This window comes from Uncinocarpus reesii, genomic scaffold (genome assembly GCF_000003515.1).
Source record: "Uncinocarpus reesii 1704 scaffold_3 genomic scaffold, whole genome shotgun sequence".
NCBI lineage: Eukaryota > Fungi > Ascomycota > Eurotiomycetes > Onygenales > Onygenaceae > Uncinocarpus > Uncinocarpus reesii.
The window spans coordinates 671,059-695,631 of record NW_003052498.1 but is presented as its reverse complement, the minus strand read 5'-3'; the positions used below and the strand labels follow the sequence as shown (position 1 = coordinate 695,631).

Below are 24,573 nucleotides of genomic sequence, written 5' to 3'. Positions count from 1 at the left end.
AAGACCGTCGCGGCCGTCGTGTGCCATATCACTGATGTGCTCAGCAGCCCGGGTGACGGGCTATGGGAACCACTTAGCACTGATTACATTAAGGCTTTGAGGACACTCTTGCAGTATCCTCCTCATGTCGAGCATCTTGCTAAGGACGACTGGAATTGTCTTGTGGATTTCTGCCTTCGTGGACTTGGAGTTGGTGAGGAAAGAAGCGAAAGTCAGCTAACTATTCGCAGCGGCCGTTTAACCTCAGAGAGCTTCGACGACAGGGGAAGCCGTGCTAGCTCCACAGCTCCCAGAGCCGCTCAGCGCAATGGCCAAGTGGACTTGAAAAATAATGCTGAGGAGCTTGAACTTTGTATTCAGATATTGACTTCGTCTCCGGCTTCGCCTGTCCTTGACGCAGCTGAAAAGCTACTTCGTGGGTTAACGGACTATTTATCATCACTAAATGTGATGGGGAGAATACCCCATGCCGCATTTAGTGCCGTAAACTCAGTACTTGCAAAGTCAATAACAGATAATGTCTTGCTAATTCAAGAGACAATCTTTGATCTTCTTCCTACCATTCGGCGGTTCTGGGTTACAAAGTCTAGCCCGCTGAGAGACGAAATGTTAATGACCTTGATGCTTGGGAGCGATGTTCTAACCAAACACAAGGCCTCCCCTGAACTACCTATTGAAGCTTTGCAAGGCCTAGCTGACCAAATTCACCGAACTTACGTACGATTGCCAGAGAAAGACATTTTGCAAGTCGACGATCTGATATTCAACTTTGAATCGAGCCCAATTCCAATGGCCCTTAAATTTATGGCCCCTCGCATTACCGTGGGTAAATCCTTGCAACATTGGATGACTCTATCAACGGTAGCAAATCTCTTAAAGCTCCTGGATAACTTTTATCTCCATTCTAATCGTCCGAAAGTGGATGGGGAATCGAACAAGAGGCAGCAATTTATGTCAAGGATCGACGATATCTTCCGTGATGCGTCATTGGCCCCTGCTGTAAACCGAATAGCTGCGCTTCAAATTATCCCATTTGTCCTCTCTCGAGTGGAACTCAGCTCTGAACGCGTTTCATCATTGATGCAGCTACTTACTGTCAACGTTCTTGATGAAAGCCCAACGGTGTCTTCTTGGGCAATGATTGCCATTGCAAGGTTGGTTCCAGCTCCAGGAAATATGCTGCGTTGCATTACTAAAGATTTTGATAGTGTTGCTAGTTGCGAATCTGCATGCTCGGATGAGCTAAAAGCGAACTGGGCCCATATGTGGGAGTTAGCATCTCGCACTTTACCATCCCCTGGCACAACCCGCGCTGCATGCACGCTAATGTGCGCCATTATTCATTACCAGCTACTAGGTTATGTTGACATTGTAAGCACATTCGAATCTGTTATATCGTCGGTGGATCTCAATGGGCCTTCCACCCTCACCGATTCCGCGCTATATCTTTGGACCACTATGATGGATTTAAGATTAAAGACAAACCCGGCGCAAAGCCAAGAGATGGCCAAACAGATTTGCGGCTGGCTAAAGACAACTTGGACAATCGGTACAATTTTTATTACATGATAAACGTCTTTACGTTATGCTGACCTCGATTTATAGGTCCAGTTACTGATAGGCTTCATGCGTCTCAGATTGCCTGGTTTGCGCGACCTTTGAGCATACTCAACTTGCTTATATCTTGTACTGGCAGAAACTTCATTACTTTGACTCCCAGTTTCCACGGCCCGCTTTCTCGATTGGCCAAAATGTGGATTTTCTATAATCAGAAGCGCAAATTGGCTAAATATCTACTTCTCATCGATCCTCAAGATTGCTTCGAATGCTCCACTGAGACTTTCCAAGGAAGCATTGATATCTCGCCTTCTACAAGGTCTAATCCTCATGACGCGATTGTTTTAGACCTCCTTCAGACTAGACTTGATTCGTTTGGCCAGGTTTGGACGCAATCTTTTGCAGATAAATCTAGCCACACCACTGCCGAGACCCTTCAGACTTTGGTATCTCTGTGTGTGATCATATACTCGTTTATCGAATTCGTTCCTTCTCACTCTTTTCGTGCCGAGAATCTAAGCCGCGCTACTGATACTTTGTGGGGGAGTCTTTGCGAACATATGTCCCACGATGCGGAGTCGCTTGAGCATTGCTTGGACGTTTTGTCTCCTCTAATATTATCGTTGGAGCTTCCTTTTAATCGAAAAAGCATCATTCTACTGGCCCTTAGTAAATTGTCGTCAGGGTTGTTACCACTTCTGAACAATCGGCGCCAACTGGAAAGGGACGGAGTAGGGACAGGCGAAGCAATGGACCTTGATGATCAGTTTTCGTCCCAGGAGAGCAACTATGCTCAGACGCAAATTGTCTCAAAATATAACCGCGAGGACAGTGGCATGGTTATTTTCGAGGACACTGACTCCATCCGGATAGCGACTACAATCCAGCTTTCACTTCTCGAAAAGTTTTCTACTGTTAGTGACCCTACGGAGCTCAGCGCTTTCATTAGCAGCTATATCGAAACTTGGGATGAGGTCGATATACTGGCTGGATGGCCATATTTGTGCAAATTTGTGAACTGTATGCCTGGCATCCCTCGGGCCGATGCATGCAACTTGATAGAATATTTTGGTGAGCAATGCCTCCAGTCCTATAACCTCGAACGGTGCGAAGCGTCAATGTGTGCTTGTATACAATTAATAGCGTGCTTTGTCGAGCTTTGGACAACAAACGAGAACGATGACCTTTACGATTCCGCATCGGATATCTACATGTGGTTTGTTGATGTGTTGATAGGGAAAGGAGTGGGAACCTCCCAAGCCTTGATCAGGCTTGCAGGACTGTTAAAACAAGTGCTCAACATTAATCCAAAGTTTCTTAGGGAAAATCGCTGCCCTTCTCCTCGGACAAGCCTGTTCAGCATTCTCCGCGACGGCGACTTGGTAGTAAAATTCCACGTTTCGAGTTTGATTCCTGGAATATTCGGCGGGTTTGTTCTAAAAGAACATGACGCAATTTTCGATGACATTCTGGAAAGCCTTCCTCGGGATCGTGAGTGGGATGAGGGAATAGCATTGCGCTTGTTCGTTCTTGCTAAGCTTGCATCACGCTGGCACACGCTACTTCGCCGGAGTATATACCATATATTTGAGACTCCGGGTCAAGTGCCGTCATCTACGTCTTATGCCAAAGCTTGCCTACAGAATGTTTCCGAAGCACTAGGGCTGAATGATGCGAGAGAAATATTTAAACTATTCTCTTCTCAGATCATTTATACATGGTTAGAGACGCAGTCCCTCACAAAACTGCCATTTGGCGTATTCGGTTATCTCTCACTTAGAGATTTACTTGTCGATATTCAAGATGAAGTCATTGCCCAGATGGTTATGCGTGTCAAAGACGAAGACATGACTGAAATTTCTGCATGTCTAGGGTCGTCTTTTCCAAACTTATTAACCGAATCATTTTACAAAGCTGAGGCCTACAGCATTGCCCGCGATATCAGCATGCCCCCATCTCAAGATCCCAAGCTAAGAGGCTCAGAAAGTGGGATGAAAAAACTACTGGGACCCGATAAATTCTTGAGTCTTGTGGAGAGGTTCTTCCCCGAAATCGTCGCTGTTATTTTCAAGTCTATGGATCAAACTGAGCAGATCGAGAGAGCATTTGCGAAGCGTCCTCGATTCCAACGTGCTGGTAATACATTAAAAAATATTTGCGAGAGAAGCGCATCCGACGCCATTTTACCGATTGGCCAGCAGCCATCATTTCGGGCAAGATACCTAATAGACGAACTGGAATTCCTTTCCAAACGCACTGGCTACGACCTCGAGTCAATGTGGACCCCGGCACTTGTCTCTTTTGTGGCAAGGGAACTCATAGAATCGATACATCCAGCATTGGGATCATTGCATGCATGTGCTATTATTCGAAAACTGAGAGCCCTTGTCTGTATCGCTGGGCCGTTAGCCTTAGAAGATTATCCTCTCGAAATGCTTTTGCATTGTCTCGGCCCGTTTCTCACTGATTTCCAATGCTCCACAGATGCAATTGGCGTTTTCTGGTACTTAATAGACTCGGGACGAGAGCACCTCTCCTCTAACCCTTCTTTCCTAGCTGGTCTAGCTGTTTCCACGCTCGCTTCCCTTCGAGGATTTCTCTCTTCTAAGCACGACAGTACAACACAAGAAACCCATTTTCGTGCAACGATGTCCAAGGCGGAGGCGTTTCACCGTTGGTTCTCGGAATTCTTGGATGAATACCAGGCACCGGCACTCAACGAGGAAGAAAAAACGTCATTGCGAAAAATAATCAGATCGTCTCAAAACATTCGCCTTGCTGGCAATGCTTCCAAAAGCACGTACGAAGGTGAACTTATGGTGGAACTCCTGCAAGATAAAGTTTCTGGAAGGAAGTTGTTGAGTAGTCCAGCTTCAGACCTGGTGTTTTCTCGGCTATGCCATGACTTTCAGAGACCTAATACCTTCCGTGACGATGTTTTGGGCGACGATAAAGCTGCCTGTTCAAATACACTCGGATTGTGGACTTCGTTGGAGAACAACTCACTTGGCTCTGGCTATAGACTTTGGGTGGCCAGAGCGCTCGGAAGATCATACGCAGCCACAGGCGTAGTTAGTGAACTGTTACTTCGGGAACAGCGGGTTGAATTCCCTGAGGGCTTTAACGAGGACAATCTCGTGAACTCCAAAGTGTCGATTCTTCACTCCCTATGTGATTGTCTTTTTTCAAACAATCACCGAAGTGTCGGGCTTGCGGAGAGGACTTTGCAGATGATCATGGATGGATTAACTAAAAAGAGCGGTTTTGAGGAGTGCGAAGAGGCTATTCCCGCATCTTTGATGAAGGCACTGGTTTGGGCTCCCTATCGTTGTCCTGAATTGGCTCTGGGAGAAACTGAGAAATCATCCATTGACCCTAATTTGCGCTGGATGCCGTCTGTGTCCGTTCTCGAATTCGCTAAAGCATTCTCACTGGCCCTGTCCCTGAGAGCAACCGGTGATCCTGTGGTCGGGGCACTACAACCTATCCTATTCGCAATTCCTACTCTCGCGGCACAGCTGCTTCCGTATGTTCTTCATGACGTATTGCTGCTGGAAAGCGATGGGAGCCAAAAGACCCGACAAGCGGTATCAGCTGTGTTTCGGGAAGCGTTCCGTGATGCCCAAGAATGCACCCTTCCACATATCCGGCTAATAATTTATTGCATTCTTTATCTTCGGCATCAACCACTCCCTAATGAGTCCACGATGGATGAGAGAGATAACTGGCTTGATATTGATTTCATAGATGCTGCATATGCAGCCACCAAATGCCGGATGTATAAAACTGCTCTCTTATTCGTGGAGATTAATCATTCACGTATTGCTACGTCTTCTCGAAGGTCATCGGCTGTCAAATTTGTGGAACCTACAGAACTGCTTCACAATATCTTCTCAAACATAGATGACCCCGATATGTTCTATGGTGTCCACCAAGAACCTTCGATCGAAACTGTCCTTGGAAAGCTAGGCTACGAGAGCTCCGGGCTGAAAAATCTGGCTTTCCAGAGTGCGTATTATGATACAAGCATGACTATTGATGGAAATTCCGATGATACAAGCGCTCTTGGGATTCTCAAAGCTTTGAATTCAACGAATTTTCAGGGCATAGCAAATGCTATGTTCCGTGCACCAGGTGTAGGTGAAAGGCGGCCCGAAGTTTTTGATAGCATGCTCTCCACAGCTTTGTGCCTTAAACAGTGGGATATCCCAATACCTAATACCACCTCTCCTACTGGCAACATTTTCAAAGCTTTGCAAAGCTTAAACACATTCGAAGAAAAAGCTCAGCTAGTACAGGTTTTGGATGAATGCTTTCTAGACATGCTTGGTTGCTTATCAAAGGAAAACCAGTCACTTTCGTCTCTCAAGGACACAATGCAAGCCCTGGGGGTGTTGTCTGAATTAGATGAAATTCTCTCCTCCGAATCATACCAGCAAGTTGCGGATAGCTGGGAGAGGGTGTTAAATCGGAGCCTATGGCTAAAATTTGAAAGGTACGCTCCAGTTAAGTCTACTTTTCGATGCTATCCAAAGTTGACGAAATTAGTTTTCACGATATTGGGCAAATTCTAGCTAGCCATGAAGCAATCTTCTCAATGATTAGCCGAAAACCTCATTTGCGGACAATGTTAGCCACAAATGCCCGAGATGCGCAACTTTTAGAAGTTAAAGCAATCCGGGAATCTCTAAGGATCAGCCGAGAACACGATGTCCATCAGGCTTCTCTTAAGTCCGCTATGCTGTTGACGAAGTTGATTGAGCCGTGCTCTCAGCTCGGAGTCGAGATTGATGCGGCGGTGACTTTAGATATGGCAAATGTGCTATGGGACCAAGGGGAAATGACAACTTCCATTAAGATGCTGCAGCAACTCAGTGAGAAACGTGACGTGCACAAGCAATCAATTCCCGTGAACCGCGCAGAGATCTTAGCTAGCTTGGTAGGATAATATCTGGCCTAATGCCATACGAGCACTAACTTGGACTAGGGACATCATATTGCCGAGGCGAGGCTCGAAAAGCCCGATGTTATCATTCAAGATTATTTGAGTCCAGCCATTAGAGAGCTCAAAGGACATCTCGATGGAGAGGAAGCAGGTCTTGCTTTCCACGAATTTGCTGCCTTTTGCGATCAACAGTTACAAAATTCTGACATGTTGGAAGATTTCAAACGTATAGAACAAATCCGTCATCGAAAAGAGAAAGAAGTCCAAGATCTGGAGCAAATGATGAAAGCAGCCCAAGGAAAAGAGAGAGACCAACTACGAATCTATCGATCGAAAGCTAAACAGTGGTTTGATCTTGATGATCGCGAATATCAACGCTTGAAGCAAAGTCGAGAGACTTTCATGGAGCAATCCCTCGAGAACTATCTGCTTTCACTTAAAGCCTGTGATACCTTCAGTAACGATGTCCTTCGTTTCTGTGCCTTGTGGCTTGATAACTCGAACAGTGAAACTGCCAATAAAGCTGTCGCTAAGTATTTATCGCAAGTTCCAAGCAGAAAATTTGCACCTTTGATGAACCAGCTTTCATCTCGAATTCTGGACGTTGATGATAGTTTTCAACCTCTTTTGTTTGACTTGGTATTCAGAATTTGCATGGAACATCCATACCATGGGATGTACCAAATCTTCGCTAGCAGCAAATCAAAGGCCGGAAAGGACTCGATGGCGAAATCTCGTTACAACGCTGCAGGGAAACTCGTTGAACGACTTAAGAGCGATCGGGCTGCAGGTCCAACATGGGTTGCAATCCACAACACTAATATCAGCTATGTACGGTTCGCGATGGAAAAGGCGGATGAGAAGGTCAAGACTGGGTCTAGAGTACAGCTCCGAAAATCCATCACAGGTCAACGACTGGAGCACGATGTTACCAGGCAGAAAATCCCACCTCCAACCATGAAGATCCAACTTCGTGCAGATTGCGATTATAGCAATGTCCCGCGCCTTACAAAGTTTCTGCCGGAGTTTACGGTTGCGTCGGGAGTCAGTGCGCCTAAGATAGTCACAGCTATTGCGTCCGATGGACTGCGCTACAAACAATTGGTAACTGCCCATCCCCTTCTCTTTCTTCCTGGACTATCTACCCTAACTTAGACGCTTAGTTTAAAGCGGGCAATGATGATTTACGCCAGGACGCTATAATGGAACAGGTCTTTGAACAAGTCAGTAATCTACTTCGATCTCACCGAACTACCCAACAGCGCAACCTTGGTATTAGAACCTATAAGGTTCTTCCCCTTACTGCTAATGCCGGTATCATCGAGTTTGTGCAAAATACTCTCCCGTTACATGATTATTTAATGCCCGCACATCAGAAGCACTTTCCTCGGGATATGAAGCCGAATGCTTGCAGAAAGCACATAAGTGACGCGCAGACGAAATCGTTGGACCAACGGCTCAAAATCTACCGGCAAGTGACGGACCACTTCCATCCAGTCATGAGATATTTTTTCATGGAGAAATTTCAAAACCCAGACGACTGGTTTAGCAAACGGCTAGCGTACACGCGAAGCACGGCAGCGATATCTATTCTTGGACATGTGCTTGGCCTTGGTGATCGCCACGGTCATAATATCCTTCTTGACGAAACAAATGGCGAGGTAGTGCATATCGACTTGGGTGTAGCGTTTGAGCAAGGCCGCGTTTTGCCCGTCCCAGAAGTGGTTCCGTTTCGACTCACTCGCGACCTTGTTGATGGAATGGGAATCACCAAGACAGAAGGAGTATTCAGACGCTGTTGCGAATTTACCCTGGAAGCTTTACGTCAGGAATCTTACCGCATTATGACCATTCTTGACGTGTTACGGTATGATCCTTTGTATAGCTGGTCATTGTCTCCGCTTCGCATGAAGAAAATGCAAGATACGCAGGAGGCTGCTGGCGGAGCAGAAGCTGTAAGCGAGGGCGGGAAAGGGGCAGTGAACGAACCAAGCGAGGCGGATCGAGCTCTAACAGTGGTGGCTAAGAAATTGGGCAAAACGCTGAGCGTGGCCGCAACAGTTAATGAGCTGATTCAGCAGGCTACGGACGAAAGAAATCTTGCTGTATTATATTGCGGTATGTTGGCGTTTTGGCCCGGATCCTCTGCATCAACGGAATGCTAACTGTTTTCTCTAGGGTGGGCTGCATATGCATAGCTCCTTGCCCGGAACAATCCTGTTATGTGCCACATCTTCTTACCTCAAAAATGCAAATACTCTAATCGGAGAAAAGGCTACATGAATATAGTTCTTGGGTATGTCTTGTTGGTTTGTTCAAAAGTTTCGCTTTCCTTTCACGTCACCTTTTCGTATATCCTTTTCTCTGCAGCAAGCCCGCATTGAAATGTCAACTTTAATAAGTTTTAAGTCCGACAGAGTTGGATATTACATTTTGAGATAGATACCTAGCATGTACGGTTTAATTCGGCGTTACTGTAGATATTACATTTCATGGTGGTAGGCAAAGGTTCTACCAATCTAGCATTGGCTATCAGATACCGAAACCAATTAAAATATGGGGAATATTCGCAAATACAAACAAGTCTCGTTAATTAGGTAGTTATATTGTGGTATTAGCCCAGAAATACGGTAGGAATATCTGTATAACAAACTACAACAGCCATTGCATTAATGGATAAGCAAGGGTTTACATTAGGAGTCAACCTGCATGGTTAACTACTTCACTGTAGAACAGTTCAAAAACAGTCAATAATAGTTGAAATGCACAATATTGCCCTGTGTTAAGATCTTGAAGTTGACTGGGTCTAAATTCTAATTTTGTATCCCTTGACCGCCGAAGGGAGAATTCTACGGAGTACAGTTGAGGTGAGCATACACACTTGCGCAGAGCCCACTAGATATTAATTAGTAAGTAAACACACAAAGTCCCTTTGGGTTCACCAGTTAACTGATATAACTACTGACTCCTTAGGTTGAGAAGAGGCAGGGGAGAACTTCCAGGACCTGATAACCAGGACTTATTGAGGCATAAAATCCAACAAGATGCGGATTTTGCTCCACGCCTGTACTGTACAAGGATTTAAATTTGTTTTGAATTTATAGTCACCAAAGTGTGAAAATAAAATCTCACAGAAGACCCAAACCCGCGGCTTAGTTTAGTGTTGAGACATTGACTGGACGAATCTTTATGTAACTAGTTAAGGGGTTAATTAACAGCCAGCAATGTTCAATGTCAGGAAGTACGGCTTCCATGGACATCTATTCAAAAAGCAACTTAAGCTCTTCAATCCTTTCCTTTCTCCTTTCTTCTTCACTCGCTTCCCCAACTCTCAGGCCCAAAGAACCCGCGATCATCATCTTTCGCTCTTGTACTCTTAGCATCCTCTCCTCAATACTATTTTTCACCACGAACCTCGTCACTTTGACGTCTTTTAGCTGACCCATCCTATGAACACGATCGATTGCCTGCGCTTCAACGGCGAAGCTCCACCATGGATCCATCATGTATACATGATTTGCAGCGGTAAGATTGAGGCCTACGCCACCAGCGCGAAGACTGATTAGGAGAATATTCGGAGTAGATTTATGTATCTTAGGCTTATGGCTGCGAGTGGATTGGAAAATTGCAGTATCGTCGTCTTCCTCGTCTTCGGAAAAGACCTCTGGAACACGGCTGAATTCGGTAAGAACGGCTTTTCTCGCCTTTTGCTGCATGGTGCCATCAAACCGGAGAAAATCTAAGCCCTCGCGCGTCAACTGAGCACCGATCAAATCTAGAAACGAAGTAAATTGTGAAAAGACGACTGCCTTAGTGTTTTTGGGCAGGCTAGAAAGGTGGGTTAGGAGCGCAAAAATTTTTGCCGAAGTACGAGCGGATGGTGATAAAGGGTTAATACGTCGAATAGAAATGCGTGGAGGCGATGATGAATTTGTTGGGGAATCGGAATCGTCGTATAGGTCATCCACTACTGGTGATGGCACCGGGGACTTATGGCGCACAACTTCGAATATATCTCGCGTGTTTAGTGTTTCCCGACAAGAAAAACACCTAGGGATTTCCCCTTTATCCTTCTGGTGCTGGATGTAGCTTTCCAAGCAGTGCTTGCATGCACTATGCCAGCAACTGGTAACAGCAGGGACAATCATTGGTTCTTCTGAGCAGATTGGACATTCACCGCTTGAATCTGTCTGAATTTGTTTCAAAGCATGTGTTGTGAAATTTGCTGTTCGATCCTGAGGCTCAACGTCGTTATTAGAGCTAGTGGAGGCAGTGAAACGGTCGATTAACTCCTGGAGATCCATGTCGTCCTTAAGAGCATTCGCACCTTCAGAAGCCAAAGCAGCATCTTCTTCTTCTGCAACAATATTTTGGTTTCTCGTGAGAACTGGATGACAACAAGTCTGGCGCAATCGAAGAATTTGAGCGAAAATAGTGGTATACGACTTTAACAAGGTGCCCGCCGCCACGTTGTCATTAAAGGTACGTTTTGCACGAGTGAAGATAATGTCATAAATATCTCGCTCCTGGTCGGAAAGCTCGATATTCTCAATTGTAATAGCCCGAGCAGGCAGTGGCACCAAAGGCTCGCCTTCTGGGGTTTGCATATTTTTCGTCCTCCGAAGGACTAGAGGTTCTAGGACTGTTTGTACGACATTAAGGGCACGAACAAAATCTTTCGACTCGAATGGGATGGTAATAAATGTTCTCCAAAAGGAAAAGTTGCACCAAGGTTCAACCTTAAGGAATCGTACAAGACTAAAGAGATCTTCAAGCCGGTTCACGATCGGGGTACCAGTTAACGCCCACCTATGGATCGCCTTCAATTCGCAGCATGCCCGTGAAGTCTTAGACACGCGGTTTTTGATGTAATGCGCCTCGTCAAGAACTACACGGAAGAATTCTATAGAGAATAACCCGCTCTGAGCAATGCTGCTACGGCCGCGGTTCGAAGCGATTTGGAAAAATTCTGAGCGGACAACTCCATAGCTGGTGATTATAAGATTAAGTGGCCCTTCGGGGTTAGTAGAAGAGCACAAAGCCCTGAGATCAACCGATTTGTCACTTCCATGGTAAACAAGGACCTTCACGGATCCTGAATTGGATGCCTTTATAGCTTCACTTTCCCACTGAGAAAGCAAAGAGGTTGGAGCCACAACAAGGGTTGTGTATGGAGCTTCAGCTGCTGTGGAAGACGAGTTTGTTAATGCCAACAAAGCATTCGGAGATTGTTTGGAGCTGGTTTCAAGAGTGGCTGAGTCCGGTCTGTGTGAATGGATCAAGCTCATGACTTCGATTGTTTTCCCGAGGCCCATCTCATCTGCAAGTATACCACCAAGACAATGCTGATCCTGAATAGGAAATTCTAAGCTCAGCTCTCCTGAATAATGATTAACATAAAGTTTATCTCTGTCACGGACTTGAGGTAGCGGCTTATCATCAACGTCTGTTGCGGGCCAGGCGTATTCCTCCCAAAGGGGATGCATTGACGTTTCTCTATTGGAACTCATATCTTTCTCCTTACTTAGCATCCAATGTAATGCCTGTTTTTGATATTTTCTGAGGTCCATTGCGAAATAATTTCCGGGGGTGGCCTCTGGCATATTGAAATCGAATCGTTGCGCTTTTTGATACAGAGTATCAAGTTGGTCCTGGTCCAACTGCTCCACTTCTCCATCGTCTGATGATCGCCCTTTATCCTGAGATGAGGGTGTTTCCCCTTTGGTCCCATGTCCCTCGACCCTCTCAGCGGCTTTGAGCAACCCTTCCTTTTTGTATCGCGCGGTCGTTTCGTTAGTCGACGTAGGCTTGAGATTGATTTCGTCAAAAAGCGTCACAAGAGCCGCTTGTCGCAAGCGAAGGGCCTTTTCTTCCGCTGTTTCCTGTTGTTCAAACAACCGAGGAGTGTGATCCTCTTCTGAGGAAAATGCGCCTTTACGAAAGGAATCTTTTAACAAAAAAGCCCTTATTTGCAAGTATATAGTATCATTGACCCGGATCCGGTCTGGCGCATACACGCAAGTACCGGTGAATTTGCAAATCTTTTGATCGATCAACGTTGAAACCCACTCGGCAGTCTCCCGAGGCAATCTTCCAATTTCATCGCCGCGACTAGTTGTGAATCTGGTAATAACATCTGCTCTTTGATTTGTGGAACGTGAAGCGCCACGTCCCCCTCTGCCAGGCTTGAAATTGAGCTGCGCCTTGGATCGTTCGATGCGAACCTCCTCCCCATGTTTAAGAAGGCTCGGGCCAGAGCGAGTAGCCCAGCCACCAACCCCAAAGGCTCCGAGATATCTGGCTTCTGGATCCTCTGCAAGGATATCGACTTCACCCAACAGGGGATGTGGATCTGAATGAATGGCCGGTTGCAACGGCAAGGGCTGTTTGGATTGAGGCTGCGCCATTGAGGGGGTTTGATTCAACCTGGTAGCTCCCAAATCTTTCGCCTCTTTCTTCCAAGATCCATCGAAGTATATATTGATAGCTCTCTCCATGTTATCACCTGCCAGTTCCCGAACCTTTTGAATAGTGGTCTTGGGGAGCTCATCCCCAACCACGCTCGTAAAGAACCCAACATCGAATTCATCCTTTATGTTTGCCGACGGTGCTGTGTCTTGAACCGATACAGCGGAATCGGTGTGTTGTGCAATCGGCGGAAGTGCGGCTGATGGATCGTTAGGAGGCCCCAAACGCGGTGACGCGTCGGCGTGTTGTATGGATTGATCGCCGTCTGAACCAGCTTCCGGCTCATCGTCAAAGAAAAACCGCCTCTTCTTAGCTGGTCGCTGGTCTATATCTGTAAAATTCATTTGGAGCGAGGGCTGGTTGGGATTCTCGACGTCGGGATGCTGTTTGGACTAAATTGGAAAGAACGCGAAGTTCACGCGACTTCGGATTAACAAGGCCCCGGAAGCCGAAGCTCGGATCGGAGTATCTGTATTCCGACACGCTCGGGAAATCCAGCTTGAATGCTATTTTGCACCAAGGCAGAGAGTATCACTCCGTACAGTGCTTCTTCATATCTCAAAGGGCGTGTCAATTGCCTAATTTCGGCCATTATATAGCTACCGTGGTGCTTCTAGCTAAGCTAGCTACGCAAAATATGGCTTTTCAAGCAGACTCGGTTTGCCTGAGGTGTATACTTCGAGGGCAGCGGCCCATCTTGCCTTCTTTTAACGGGCGGCGATGGAAGCGGAGTTGGTCTTCAAGCTCGCCATTACAATCAAGTGCAGGGAGTTCCAGGGCGGAATTTGAATCGGCACGGAAATATTGTGTTGACCTTCTCCAGTGAGCATGATACAGCCCCAGTTGATTTGCCCTGAATCTTGCCTAACATTCGAATGCCTAGGAAATACGATCGGCCGTCGTACACCCTTAGCACCTTTATTCCTCGTCAAACACTAGACTTTTACATCGCTCTTCGCGCTCTCAATGTTTCCCTGTCATTGATACCTGATTCTACATCCAATCCAACGATTGGCCTGATGCGTCTGCAGTTTTGGCGGGACACTATCACACGGACGCTCGCCGGAACTCCGCCAAAAGAACCTATTGCCATACTGCTAGCCAATGCACTGTCTGAGCTTGATGCTAGAACAAAAGGAAAATCCCGGATAAGCAAAGGATGGTTGATGCGATTGATAAGTGCTCGGGAACAACCTTTAACCAATACCTCGTATACAAGCATCACAGCCTTGGAGCAATACGCTGAAAATACTCATTCAACCCTTTTATACCTGACGCTCAGTGCCCTCCCTCTCACATCTTTAACAGTTGACCATTTGGCATCCCACATTGGAAAGGCAGCTGGAATTGTCACCGTTCTTAGGGGCTTACCTTTGGTCGCCTTCCCCCCGCCTCCAAACCATCACTCTAATCAAGATTCGCTCGGGGCCGGAGGCGGCTCCCGCCAGGGGCATATCACCTTACCACTCGACGTGATGGCGCAGACAGGACTCAAAGAAGAGGACGTCTTCCGGCAAGGTGCGGACGCACCCGGGCTTCGCGATGCTGTCTTCACAGTAGCGACACGCGCTAGTGATCATCTGATTACCGCACGACAGATGTTGAAAAATCTTCGCGCGGGAAAGGATGTGGGGCACGACTTCGAGCACGAAGGGGAGGAGGGCCACGAGTATTATCAAAACCAGGCCGAATCCGGTGACTCCGCTTCAAAACAGTCGAATTTCGCGGTGCAACTTCAAGAAGTCGAGCGGGGGTTTGGAATACTGATGCCTGCATTGCCCACGAAACTTTGGCTAGATAAGCTGCAAAAGGTCGATTTTGATATTTTCAACTCGGAATTGCTCTCCACGGATTGGAAAATGCCTTGGAAGGCGTATTGGGCCTTTCAGCGAAAGGTATTTTGATTGGAGCCAATATACTTCCGTCCCTTCTAGCCATCTGCTGTACATATATCGCCCGGAGCCGCCCAAATTATGCAAGAGTACTTATGGAAGGCGTAATAATCTCGATGTCTCGTCTATTGATATCGGTGACGATAAACCAAACTTCTTTTTTATCTATCCTTCCGACGCCGCCTTGAACTCCAAATCAACCGTCTTTGCGCTAGCCTCAATAACCACCGCTTTATCATTTCGCGCCTAACATACATCAGCCTAGGGGTCCCAACACGGCGCACCCAAAGGATGGGGCGAATACTCACATCAGGAACATCATTGTCACGAAGACGAACGGTACTGCAATAATCCAGAAAAATCTACGCCGCAAATCGTAAGTATACCGCCCAAACGGGAGTCACTGTGAAAAGCTGGGCACTCACGCATCGCTATGATTGTTAACGCCAGTAAACCTTGGGAAATTCATTCCAAAATAGCCCTAGTCATAACCAGTTAGCTATCATCTATGATAGGTAAAGAGGTACAAGGACTTACGGTAAGAAAGGTCAAGGGAAGAAACATGCATGTCACTAAGGTCAACTGCTTCATACTTTCGTTCTGATAGGCACCTGCAACATGTCAGCGCTGACATCGCGCTTCTTAATGACTTCAAAGACGAGCCCTAGATCCACGTACCAATGGTGTTGAAAATCAATTCAATCATATTATCCGCCAGTCGGCGCATTTGATCGTATTGTTCGGTGATGGTAATGCAATGATCCAACACGTCTCCTAGATAAGTCTGGCACATTGGACTAATCGCCACTGCTGAAGCCATTCTCACTCCCTCCGCATCAGGGTGTGCAGAATTTCTGCTGGGCGGCCGCACAGGTTGGAGGAAAGGCGTGGACGCAACCTTCTTGATATCCAGGCCAGAACTATGGTCACGCAGAGAATTGATCACACTAGCCATAGGTTGTATTGCATTCCGGAGCACAGAGATCTCCGAGGTTAGAATGTAGAGAGTCGTAGACTGATGTATATCAGGGTCAGTCAAGACCTCTAGTTCTAGTTCTCCAATGACATCTTGATATGCCCTTGTTACTGGGATGGCAAGGTCGGTAATGGCATCGATTATTGCCTGTAAAACCATGCTTGCATCGCAAGATTCCCGAAGGATGGTTCCCGGGGACCGCAGACGCTGAACAATCGGTCCCTCTATATCATCGCCGCTGGCCTCGAAAAACGACGTGACGGTATTATCTGCGTGAAGGAATATTGAAACCTGCTCGATTGCAACCCCCAGGCCCCTTGACGCAAGAGCAGCATGGCGTTCCATAAATTCAATTCTATCTTCATTCGGGCCGCCTCTGGACCGTTGGAGAGTGCGGATGGCGCGCGGTTGTAGATTGTTCTGACTTCCATATTGCCTCAGTCGCCTCTTTTCAATTTTAGGCGTTAACAAATCTATTAACGCGTCTTTCAAAACGCCTCCCATTGTGCCTCGTTTGCTGACAGCCTTGCTCGCCGTCGAAGTCCTGATCCCCGGTTTGTTGGGCACTTCGTTCTCCGTATCGCTTCCAGCCTCCGATTCTTCGCTCGTCTCGGCGGATTTGAGCTTGATCAACTTCTGCATTTCCAGCAACACAAACGTGTGGTCCGAGTACCAATCGGCTTTTGTTCGATCTATCGAATGCATCAAGTCCTCAATCGCAAGCTTGTGAAGCCGTTTATGCGTAGCCAGCAGTCTAACAACATCCCAACTAAGTCCATTGACGTTAATCCATCGACAAACAACCCAAGGTTCCCTCTCTCTTTCAAGAAACCCCTGTAGTGTATCGTTATCCAGCTGGTACACGCGTATCTCCTCGTGCGAGAAATCCACTACTGTGATATCGCATCGCTTGTGTATCGACTCCGACAATAACGCTTCTCCCTGCACGCGAAAAGGGGGAAGGACCGGCTCAGAGGGATCAAGGCCGGGCTCTTCTCCAGGGCGCCATCCCGGTTGACCAGCCGCACCATCGGGATAATATGAACGAGCTGTATTGGAGCGTCGTGCGCGTCGTTTTATGGAGGGCGAGGAGCCGGCCTGGGCGCCATCATCGGCAGTAGAGGCATCATGGCCGGAGGATGATGGCATCAGGCGATGTCGCTTTTGCGGCGTCGGACACGCTTGCGCCTCGATGTCCGGGAGGGAGATGGAGCTATCCTCGGTTGATTGTGCATAGTCGCGGACTGAGATGCTCATCGTGAGTCGGCGAGCGCTGGACCATGCAAGCTAATTCCCGAAAACTGGAGCCAAGAGATGCTTGCAACGTCACAGACGCGAAACTAACAATGGGAGGCTGTCAAAGCTAAATGTAGGAAATAAAGAATAGAGCTCGAGCCAATATGTCCAACGTTCATGCAATGGCCATGCGCAGGGCCGTCAACAGTGGTGGAAGAGGCAATCAGGGCCTTGCCAGGAAGCCGGAGCCCCTTGCTAAGCTTGGATGCTCAGGCTCAGCTGGTCAAGATCAATACAACACCAAATCTAAAGATACGGAGCTAGTCATTGTTATATGCTATATCCAAGTAGACAAACGGAATCTGCTTAAATACATCGTACAATCATCCACAGAACGAACCCTCGTCGCATCAAACATGATATACTATGTACTGTACACTGCGAAGACATTCCCCAGTTGCTCATGGCGCACCGCACCGCCTAAGCACCACCAGCGCCGCCTCAATGCAACCCGTACACAAACTCCCCCTGGCCCAAAACAATAATGGTATTATCACCAGAACTCACAAAACATATAGGAGAAGGACGCAATGCCTTCCTTAAAGAAACAAACGGAAAAGGCTTGATCATAGCCATATTAACAATTAAGTGTATGGGCTGTAAGAAATGTATAGAGAGTGTGAGAATCATATGGGAGGACCTCTTATGGAGAAGGCGATACTTTTGGTTTCCACCCGTAGCGATTGCTTGAGAATTGCGGCGGTTTGGTCAAATTTGCCGGTCCATTGAAGCTTTCGAGAAGCTTAGGTCCTACTTCCATAAGGACAACGCGTTGGGATTCAGCGTACGAGGGTTCCTTCGAAGCCCCCCGTTTTCGACCCGATGTTGTAGCCGCTTTAGATCCGGGCGTGGCAGCCTTAGTTTTGTATAGTTCCCTGATGATTCCCCGGAGTTCTTTGTCGTCGCTAACAATCTGCGCTTTAATGTAGGCCGTGTTCTGGGAGCTTTCGAGTGAGGACATGACTGTTTGTCGTGGTATGTATGTGTATTTCTCTGGGGCTGGCGGAATAACCGGTTTGATAGCGGGATCTAGGAAAGCCCTTTCACCTTTTAGGAGTAACTGTTCGATATCGACGCTTTCACCTGGTGGGATCTTTTGTGGATGCGAGGGGGTAACGCAATCCATATCGACTTCTTTCCTCAATACATGATCAATATCGACGGCCGAGAAATACGCGCAGGACTGAGGTAGATCATCGATGCCCATTTGCTGGGAGAACATAGCCCGAGTCCAGACATTCGCAACCTGTAACGCCATGGCGGCTCTATATTTATCCTCCTCTTTAACAAGATATCTGATTTCATCGTGAACACTGATCGCCAGGCGCGCGTCAATATTAAAACGGCGAATCAAAAAGTCCATGGACACAATGAGCAAGTGAAGGTAATCGACGCCAGATGACTGAATCGCCCAATTAATGCGTGAAGTCATAAAACTGCCTTTGTTAATGAACCGCCGCATAAGAGCCTCAGTGATTCCGGCGCCTAGGACCGGGGTTCGAGGCCTCTCCTGGTCCGCAAACTCCTCTAGTTTATTAAATACGAAGGACTCGGTGCCGCCTCTCCAGAATGGCGATTCACTTATCATTTTGCGCATCGTCCGCGTACCTTTTGTCTCCCTGTAAAGATTAGATGCGATCAATTTGGTTTCCTCCTCGGATATTGAAGGGTTGAATTGTCGCAGCAGAGTGGCAGCAAACTTGAGCCCAGCGCCATATATTCGGCCGTAGTTAAACACTTTGGCGTTGTTTCGAGAGATACCTAAGATTTTCGCGGTCTTAGAGTGCAGGTCAGTCCCAGCGGCTTTGGTGCCCTCTAAAGTCATAAAACCAATCGCATTGCCCCCATGGATTTGGAACTGTGCGTCACCAACAAGACTAGCGATCCAAAGCTCTTCGGAGTCTACGTCGGCACCAACGAAAGCATAGCCTGGAGGAGCTTTGACCATGGCCTTGAGCTCAGAGCCCACACGGTTGGCCTTCGCATTGCTAGCAGTTAGCCAGGTATTCTCGACAGCTCTGCGGGTGATTGTTCCCATCGGGATGATTTGAGGCAATATGAATCCGAGATGCGATGACCGGTTTTGCGGAATTTCGTCTCCCGATAGCCGACGCACGTCTTTATCATAAACAACGATTTGCCTAGCGATTCGATCCCTAGCGCTTATCCAGTAGGAACAAGACGCATTCATTTCCAATGCTTCTTTGGCTAACGCGAATTGGGACGACAGCTTCCCACCTTCGAAATATTGCAAGTAACCCTTCGCGACAGGGCTTGCACAACGCGCATCTGGCCCATCTTTGTGTGGCAACTTGTAGTAGACATGTTGCGTATCGGACTTTAGGGCTTCACTCTTTTCTTCCATCATATCACATTGTACAACAGGTTGGTGCTCGTATTTATGGACCTCAGTTTTGGGAACTTGAAACGTCCATCCATACTTATCGGACCACACTAGCGGATATCCGTCCCAGGCAAGCTTCAGCAGTAGCGGCGCAATCCGGGTGCGCACAGATAGATTCATAGGGGCATTAGCTTTGGGGAAAAGATCTTTATACCATTTCGGCATCCCAGGCAGTTTTTGTCGTGCAGCAGGACGAGGAGGATCGCCCTTCTTCTTTCCTTTCACCATTTTGATTTCTTGACCAGACCAATCGAGTTGGCGCAGCCAGGGGTCATTGTTGTATACCTCAGGTTTATCTTTCGCTTCGACAGCAACTTGACATAGCTCCTCTAATCTTTTTTGGACATCGTTTAACCGGGTATTATACGTTTCTTCAGCACTCTTAAGATATTGCGCCCAGGTCTCGTTAACTGGCAAGATGACCGTGGAAAGATGTCGTAAAGCCCCGAAGCTTACTGGGTGTGGGCAGGTCTCGAGGAAATTTGGAAAGACTTTGCGATACACACGATGGGTGATTGAGACGTCCGCGGCACAATAATCAAGGAGTTCGTCTAGCCGCGCACGAATGCCCTCTCTATCAAGTTCACCGAAGTAGTCTCTCTGGGCTTTGTCGATAGTGATATTACAATGAAATTTGGCCACGTCTCGTAGCGAATTAATCGAGCTTCTTCCCACCCATAATTCCTCCTCTTCTTCACTCAAAGCCTTATTTTCCAGGAGCTGGGCAAGTTCAAGAGAGTCCGCTTGCCGAGCTATTTTATCTCTTAGGTCGCGATTCTTCTTATGTCGCATCCAAGTTGGTCTTTGCTGCGAGCACATTCCATTAACCGCCACATGTAGGGACATTGTGTCAAGAAAGAAGTTGCGCGATTGTTTCAGATCATATTCTTCAAGTACCCTAGCCCGGTCAAAGCCAATATTGTGCCCAATAATAACTCGAGACTGGGAAGGGTCGCCCAAAGGAACTAGATGCTGACAATCCTCTGATTCCCCAAGGAGCCACGGAGAGAGCCAAGCGTACCACGCCGTAGGACTTGCCGCACAAGCCATAACAGCGAAAGGGTTATCTTTCCACATAACCTCCGTGTCAAACGTCAACATGGTTTCATCGGGCGCTTGAACGGCTTCTATGGTGCCGTCGGCGTTGTATTTCGTCCATCCGCTCCTCCGATTCCATTTCCGCGGTGCAGCTGGAAGATGAATAGACATATACTCCTTTGCGAAATCCAGATACGGCGCAGATGCGTCCATGCCTAGCCTGTGAAAATGCTCGTCAAGAGACTCGCCTTCCAGGCGAGGCAAGTCAAACGCGATAGGAGGAGAACCATCTTGCGCTTTTCCAAGGAGTTCATGGCGCGATAGATGGTCCTTTGAAAGGGCCACTAGTTCTGGGTCCGGGGGGTTCGGGGGTCGACGAAATATTTGTGAATGGACATGACTGCTCAACTGTTGGACACCGATCTCATTGAATCGCGCCGTCGACGGAACTAGAAGTAGTATTAGGACATTATCCCAACCTATGCGACCACGGTACACCACGTACCTGCAAGAGAGCTTCTTTTCGTTGTGCTGCCGACGTCATTTGGAGCTGTTTCGGCAGAGTAGCGCCTCGATAATGCGGGCGGTGCTTGCCGAATGCGCGAAAGTAGCGGAGTTCTCTGCAGTTGGAGGGAGGCTCTTCTCAAAGCCCTCGAAGTGCTGGCAGTTGACACCAGCATTCTTGATCGAGCGCTAAACCATGTTGTGGATATCGATCTTGTCGCCGAACAGCATCCACAGCTCTGAAGACTGAAGTTCAGATGAATCAAAGGCATCGAATTCCCCTGATTAGTCATCGAAAGCGGTCACATGAGAATCAAGATTAGGCTAGCCCCAGAGCGGTCTAGCCTCCACTTTATCGATAAGCAAAATTACATAATCATTCGGTCGCTGAGCTCATCGCCTCCAATTCATCTTCCCGAAATGAGCTGTCGTTGATTCACTTGCACTGGACTTCACCTCCGGCTACTCTCATCAGCCTTTTATCTACACTCCGCTGCTACTGCGCCCTCTCTGTTGATCCTTTTTCGGGGTGTTTAGGTGTCGAAACCAGCTGAAACTTCTCCGTACCGCCACCCGGTTGCAGCGGAATCCCAAATACGTTTCTTCAATCTACCTCCTCCTCCACGGCTCATAGCGACATTATCCGGCACACATACCACTTCCATTCTTATCAGCGTCTGAATCACCGGCTCGAACCCTTCACGAATCCCTCACTTGAAATATGCCCCGGAGCTCGTTTGTCGACCTCACCACTCTCTCATCATCCCCAGCGACCAACGATAGAGATGAAATCCGACGTTTAACTGGCTCATATTCCTCAATGCCGAACCCTTCTTCCTTCCACGTCTCAGAGGACTCCCACGATTCCAAACGACGAAGATTAAACAGCGATGCGGCAGCTGGTCCTTCAGCATTGACGTCCAGTGCGCCACTTACTCCCCAGGAGGATTATGCTACTGAAACGCCTGACGTTGACGCAATTGACCTAACGGACGTTAACGATCCATCTTCTCTCGCTCATGCGCTATCCAAACAACAGGAAGATGCAGTCAAGGCACAGCATTCAGCGAACGATGAAACCGGTCGATCTACCCTAACCTCGTACAAATGCCCAGTCTGTATGGATACACCGGTGGATGCTACAACTACTATTTGTGGTAAGTAATACTCCTGGTATATTACTTCTTTGCACTAATGGGAATTTAGGCCATCTATTCTGCCACAAATGCATCATCGACACGCTACGGTTTGGAGAGCAAAGACGCCCATATGAAACTGGTAAAGCGCCACGCGGGCACTGTCCAGTTTGCCGAAAAGTTCTTACCAGGGCCGACGGTCCCGGTCCCCGGCGGAATTTAATTCCCATGCAGCTTAAATTGATAACAAAAAAGAAGCGGTAGGCTGTGGCCCCGGTTTCCTTTTAGTTATGTACATTTGACGAGAGCGTCTCTAGACAAGTACCATGGGGGTTAGAAGCATTTTTAGGCGTTGATGGAAGCATTTGGAAGATACCACGGTCTACTGTTTCACTGTTTTAAAGCCCTTTTCTTTATTTTGAAATAGCACATAATGATAGCCACCTTCAACACTTCTCTGCACATATATCTTTGAAAAAATTGACATGTATATACATGTGCTATTGACAACAAACTCTTTGAGATTGGTGTATTAACCACGCAGATAAGCTCTAGGATGTCTGCTGAGAAATTCTAGGGCTATAGAGGGAAGCTATTATGAAAGTATTTACTTTCCTGCCATACTTTCCATCGTATTTCGCCTGCTCTTTTCGCCCAGCGTGCCTCTAACCATCGCATCACCTCTTTTTCCCAGCACTACCTCCAGCGCTTGCGTCAACGCCGTAGAATCGTACGTCATTCCCACCACCTCCCCCGACGGACTTTCCACCTTCCGTCCATAGACTCGTACACACTCAATGCCCATCTCGTTCAGACGCTCACGGTCCACGCGCGGAGTTGCAGGCCCTTCAAGATGAATAACGTGTGTTACATACGCCGTGTGTGGCAGTGAGAGGCCAGGAGTGCTGCCCTGCGGCGCGGATTTGACGGGAGCGTGCGACTCGGGAATCGCCACTGTGCCGTTTAATTTCTGCAGCCCGCGACCTCGTCCGCGTGACTCTTCGCCTGCACGCACGATAGCTTCCACGAAATCGGACGCCGTGTAGGGATGGGTTGACGGTCCTGTTTCGCGGTCCAGGGAGCCGTTTAGGATGAGGATCTTGTAGCGTGCCGGGCAGGTTGATATTGCTTGGCCAACGCCGCGAAGGATTATGGAGGGAATGATGGAGGTGTAGAGGGAGCCGATGCTGTATATGATAGCTTGGGAGGAGCGAAGAGCTTCCAGCACCCGAGGATTTGCAGGTGGGCGTATTTCTTGGCCATATGGATTGATATACCAAACACGGGAAATGCGGCTCGGGAGCTCTTCCACAGCAGACTTGGTGAAGTTGATGTTTTTGTTGCGAAGTGTCGGAAGGGAGCCGGGTAAATGGCTATCTTCATAAGAGAGGTCATCAGACTCAGAGCTGAAATCCTCTCCATCCGCTAATAAGAGGCTTGGCCGTCGCCGAACAGGCTGTAGCGCCGTGGTTTCGCTAGGGTGAGAAATGCTATTCTGCCCGACGATTACGGTGCCATCGGCTAGGGAGGCCGATATATGATGCGAGAAGTTGGAGTTGATTGCTGGCGTAACCCGGACATCCTCCAGCGGTACGGAGCATATGCTTCCGAGTAGATATATTGCGCTTTCGAAACTTCCGCTGAAAAGACGAGCTCCTGTGAGGAACAGATTCCCCACACTTGCTGATGTGAAGTCAAACGTCGAAGATGGCGGTCGCGCACGCTTCAATATCTCAAGATTGAGGTGATTCAAGAATGAGCGGATGAGTTCCCTTTTTGCTGGGGTGATGGACTTCCACAGAGGAGAAGTTCCTTCAACAATGGAATACCACTCATCATGCGCAGCGTCAGCCGCAGGTGGCAGTCGATAGTTGAAAAACGCTTTGATGCCAGCTAGCTCCAGATTTGTAGGACAGTCCGGGATAAGGCGGACAAGTCTACCTAGTGATCATGTTAATCCGCAACTCTTCATAGAATGCTTGTCTGCGCGTCGACAGGGATCGACTCACTTCGAACGTCACCGATTCCCGGGCCTCCAAACACCCTGATCAATTCCGACGACGAGCCGCCATTATCGCTGATGGGAATAATATAGCTCAGCGGGCAATTTTTGTTTTTGCGCACGGCATTGAATACGTCGACGAGGCTGTTCGCTGCGCTGCCTCCGGAGAAAACAACAATGCCCCTGACGGGGTTCGTGGCCATCCCAACACCACTTTCTGCTCTGTGTTTCTACGGTTGTAGGAGATTCGACACGGAAAAGAGAAGCAGAAATCTGCTTATAAGCGAAAGAAGTGAATGGTTTTGGCCACACTTTGTGTCCACGTTGCCTTTTGTGCTTGTCTCAGATGACTATC

General features: G+C 47.8%; 7 protein-coding genes across 7 annotated transcripts; 3 read left to right on the top strand and 4 right to left on the bottom strand.

Moving 5' to 3' along the window:
• Positions 1-450: 450 nt before the first annotated feature.
• On the top strand, positions 451-8,700 carry UREG_04998 (uncharacterized protein; the record flags this gene model as incomplete). Its single annotated transcript, XM_002584263.1, has 7 exons — positions 451-1,154; positions 1,209-1,549; positions 1,606-6,052; positions 6,106-6,496; positions 6,545-7,606; positions 7,666-8,620; positions 8,681-8,700. The coding sequence occupies 7 exons, from the start codon at positions 451-453 to the stop codon at positions 8,698-8,700; spliced, it is 7,920 nt and encodes a 2,639-aa protein (XP_002584309.1).
• Positions 8,701-9,762: 1,062 nt separating this feature from the next.
• Positions 9,763-13,314, bottom strand: UREG_04997 (uncharacterized protein; the record flags this gene model as incomplete). The annotated part of the gene is made up of 1 exon (XM_002584262.1): positions 9,763-13,314. The coding sequence occupies one exon, from the start codon at positions 13,312-13,314 to the stop codon at positions 9,763-9,765; it is 3,552 nt and encodes a 1,183-aa protein (XP_002584308.1).
• A 531-nt stretch (positions 13,315-13,845) lies between these two features.
• UREG_04996 (uncharacterized protein) lies at positions 13,846-14,874 on the top strand (the record flags this gene model as incomplete). Its single annotated transcript, XM_002584261.1, has 1 exon — positions 13,846-14,874. One exon carries the CDS (start codon positions 13,846-13,848, stop codon positions 14,872-14,874), a length of 1,029 nt encoding a protein of 342 aa, XP_002584307.1.
• A 153-nt stretch (positions 14,875-15,027) lies between these two features.
• Positions 15,028-17,095, bottom strand: UREG_04995 (uncharacterized protein; the record flags this gene model as incomplete). Its single annotated transcript, XM_002584260.1, has 5 exons — positions 15,028-15,108; positions 15,171-15,204; positions 15,288-15,343; positions 15,456-15,526; positions 15,661-17,095. 5 exons carry the CDS (start codon positions 17,093-17,095, stop codon positions 15,028-15,030), a joined length of 1,677 nt encoding a protein of 558 aa, XP_002584306.1.
• Positions 17,096-17,777: 682 nt separating this feature from the next.
• UREG_04994 (DNA polymerase gamma) lies at positions 17,778-21,256 on the bottom strand (the record flags this gene model as incomplete). The annotated part of the gene is made up of 2 exons (XM_002584259.1): positions 17,778-21,025; positions 21,082-21,256. The coding sequence occupies 2 exons, from the start codon at positions 21,254-21,256 to the stop codon at positions 17,778-17,780; spliced, it is 3,423 nt and encodes a 1,140-aa protein (XP_002584305.1).
• A 545-nt stretch (positions 21,257-21,801) lies between these two features.
• On the top strand, positions 21,802-22,439 carry UREG_04993 (uncharacterized protein; the record flags this gene model as incomplete). Its single annotated transcript, XM_002584258.1, has 2 exons — positions 21,802-22,237; positions 22,342-22,439. 2 exons carry the CDS (start codon positions 21,802-21,804, stop codon positions 22,437-22,439), a joined length of 534 nt encoding a protein of 177 aa, XP_002584304.1.
• A 384-nt stretch (positions 22,440-22,823) lies between these two features.
• On the bottom strand, positions 22,824-24,421 carry UREG_04992 (uncharacterized protein; the record flags this gene model as incomplete). The annotated part of the gene is made up of 2 exons (XM_002584257.1): positions 22,824-24,157; positions 24,226-24,421. The coding sequence occupies 2 exons, from the start codon at positions 24,419-24,421 to the stop codon at positions 22,824-22,826; spliced, it is 1,530 nt and encodes a 509-aa protein (XP_002584303.1).
• Between the last annotated feature and the right edge of the window lie 152 nt (positions 24,422-24,573).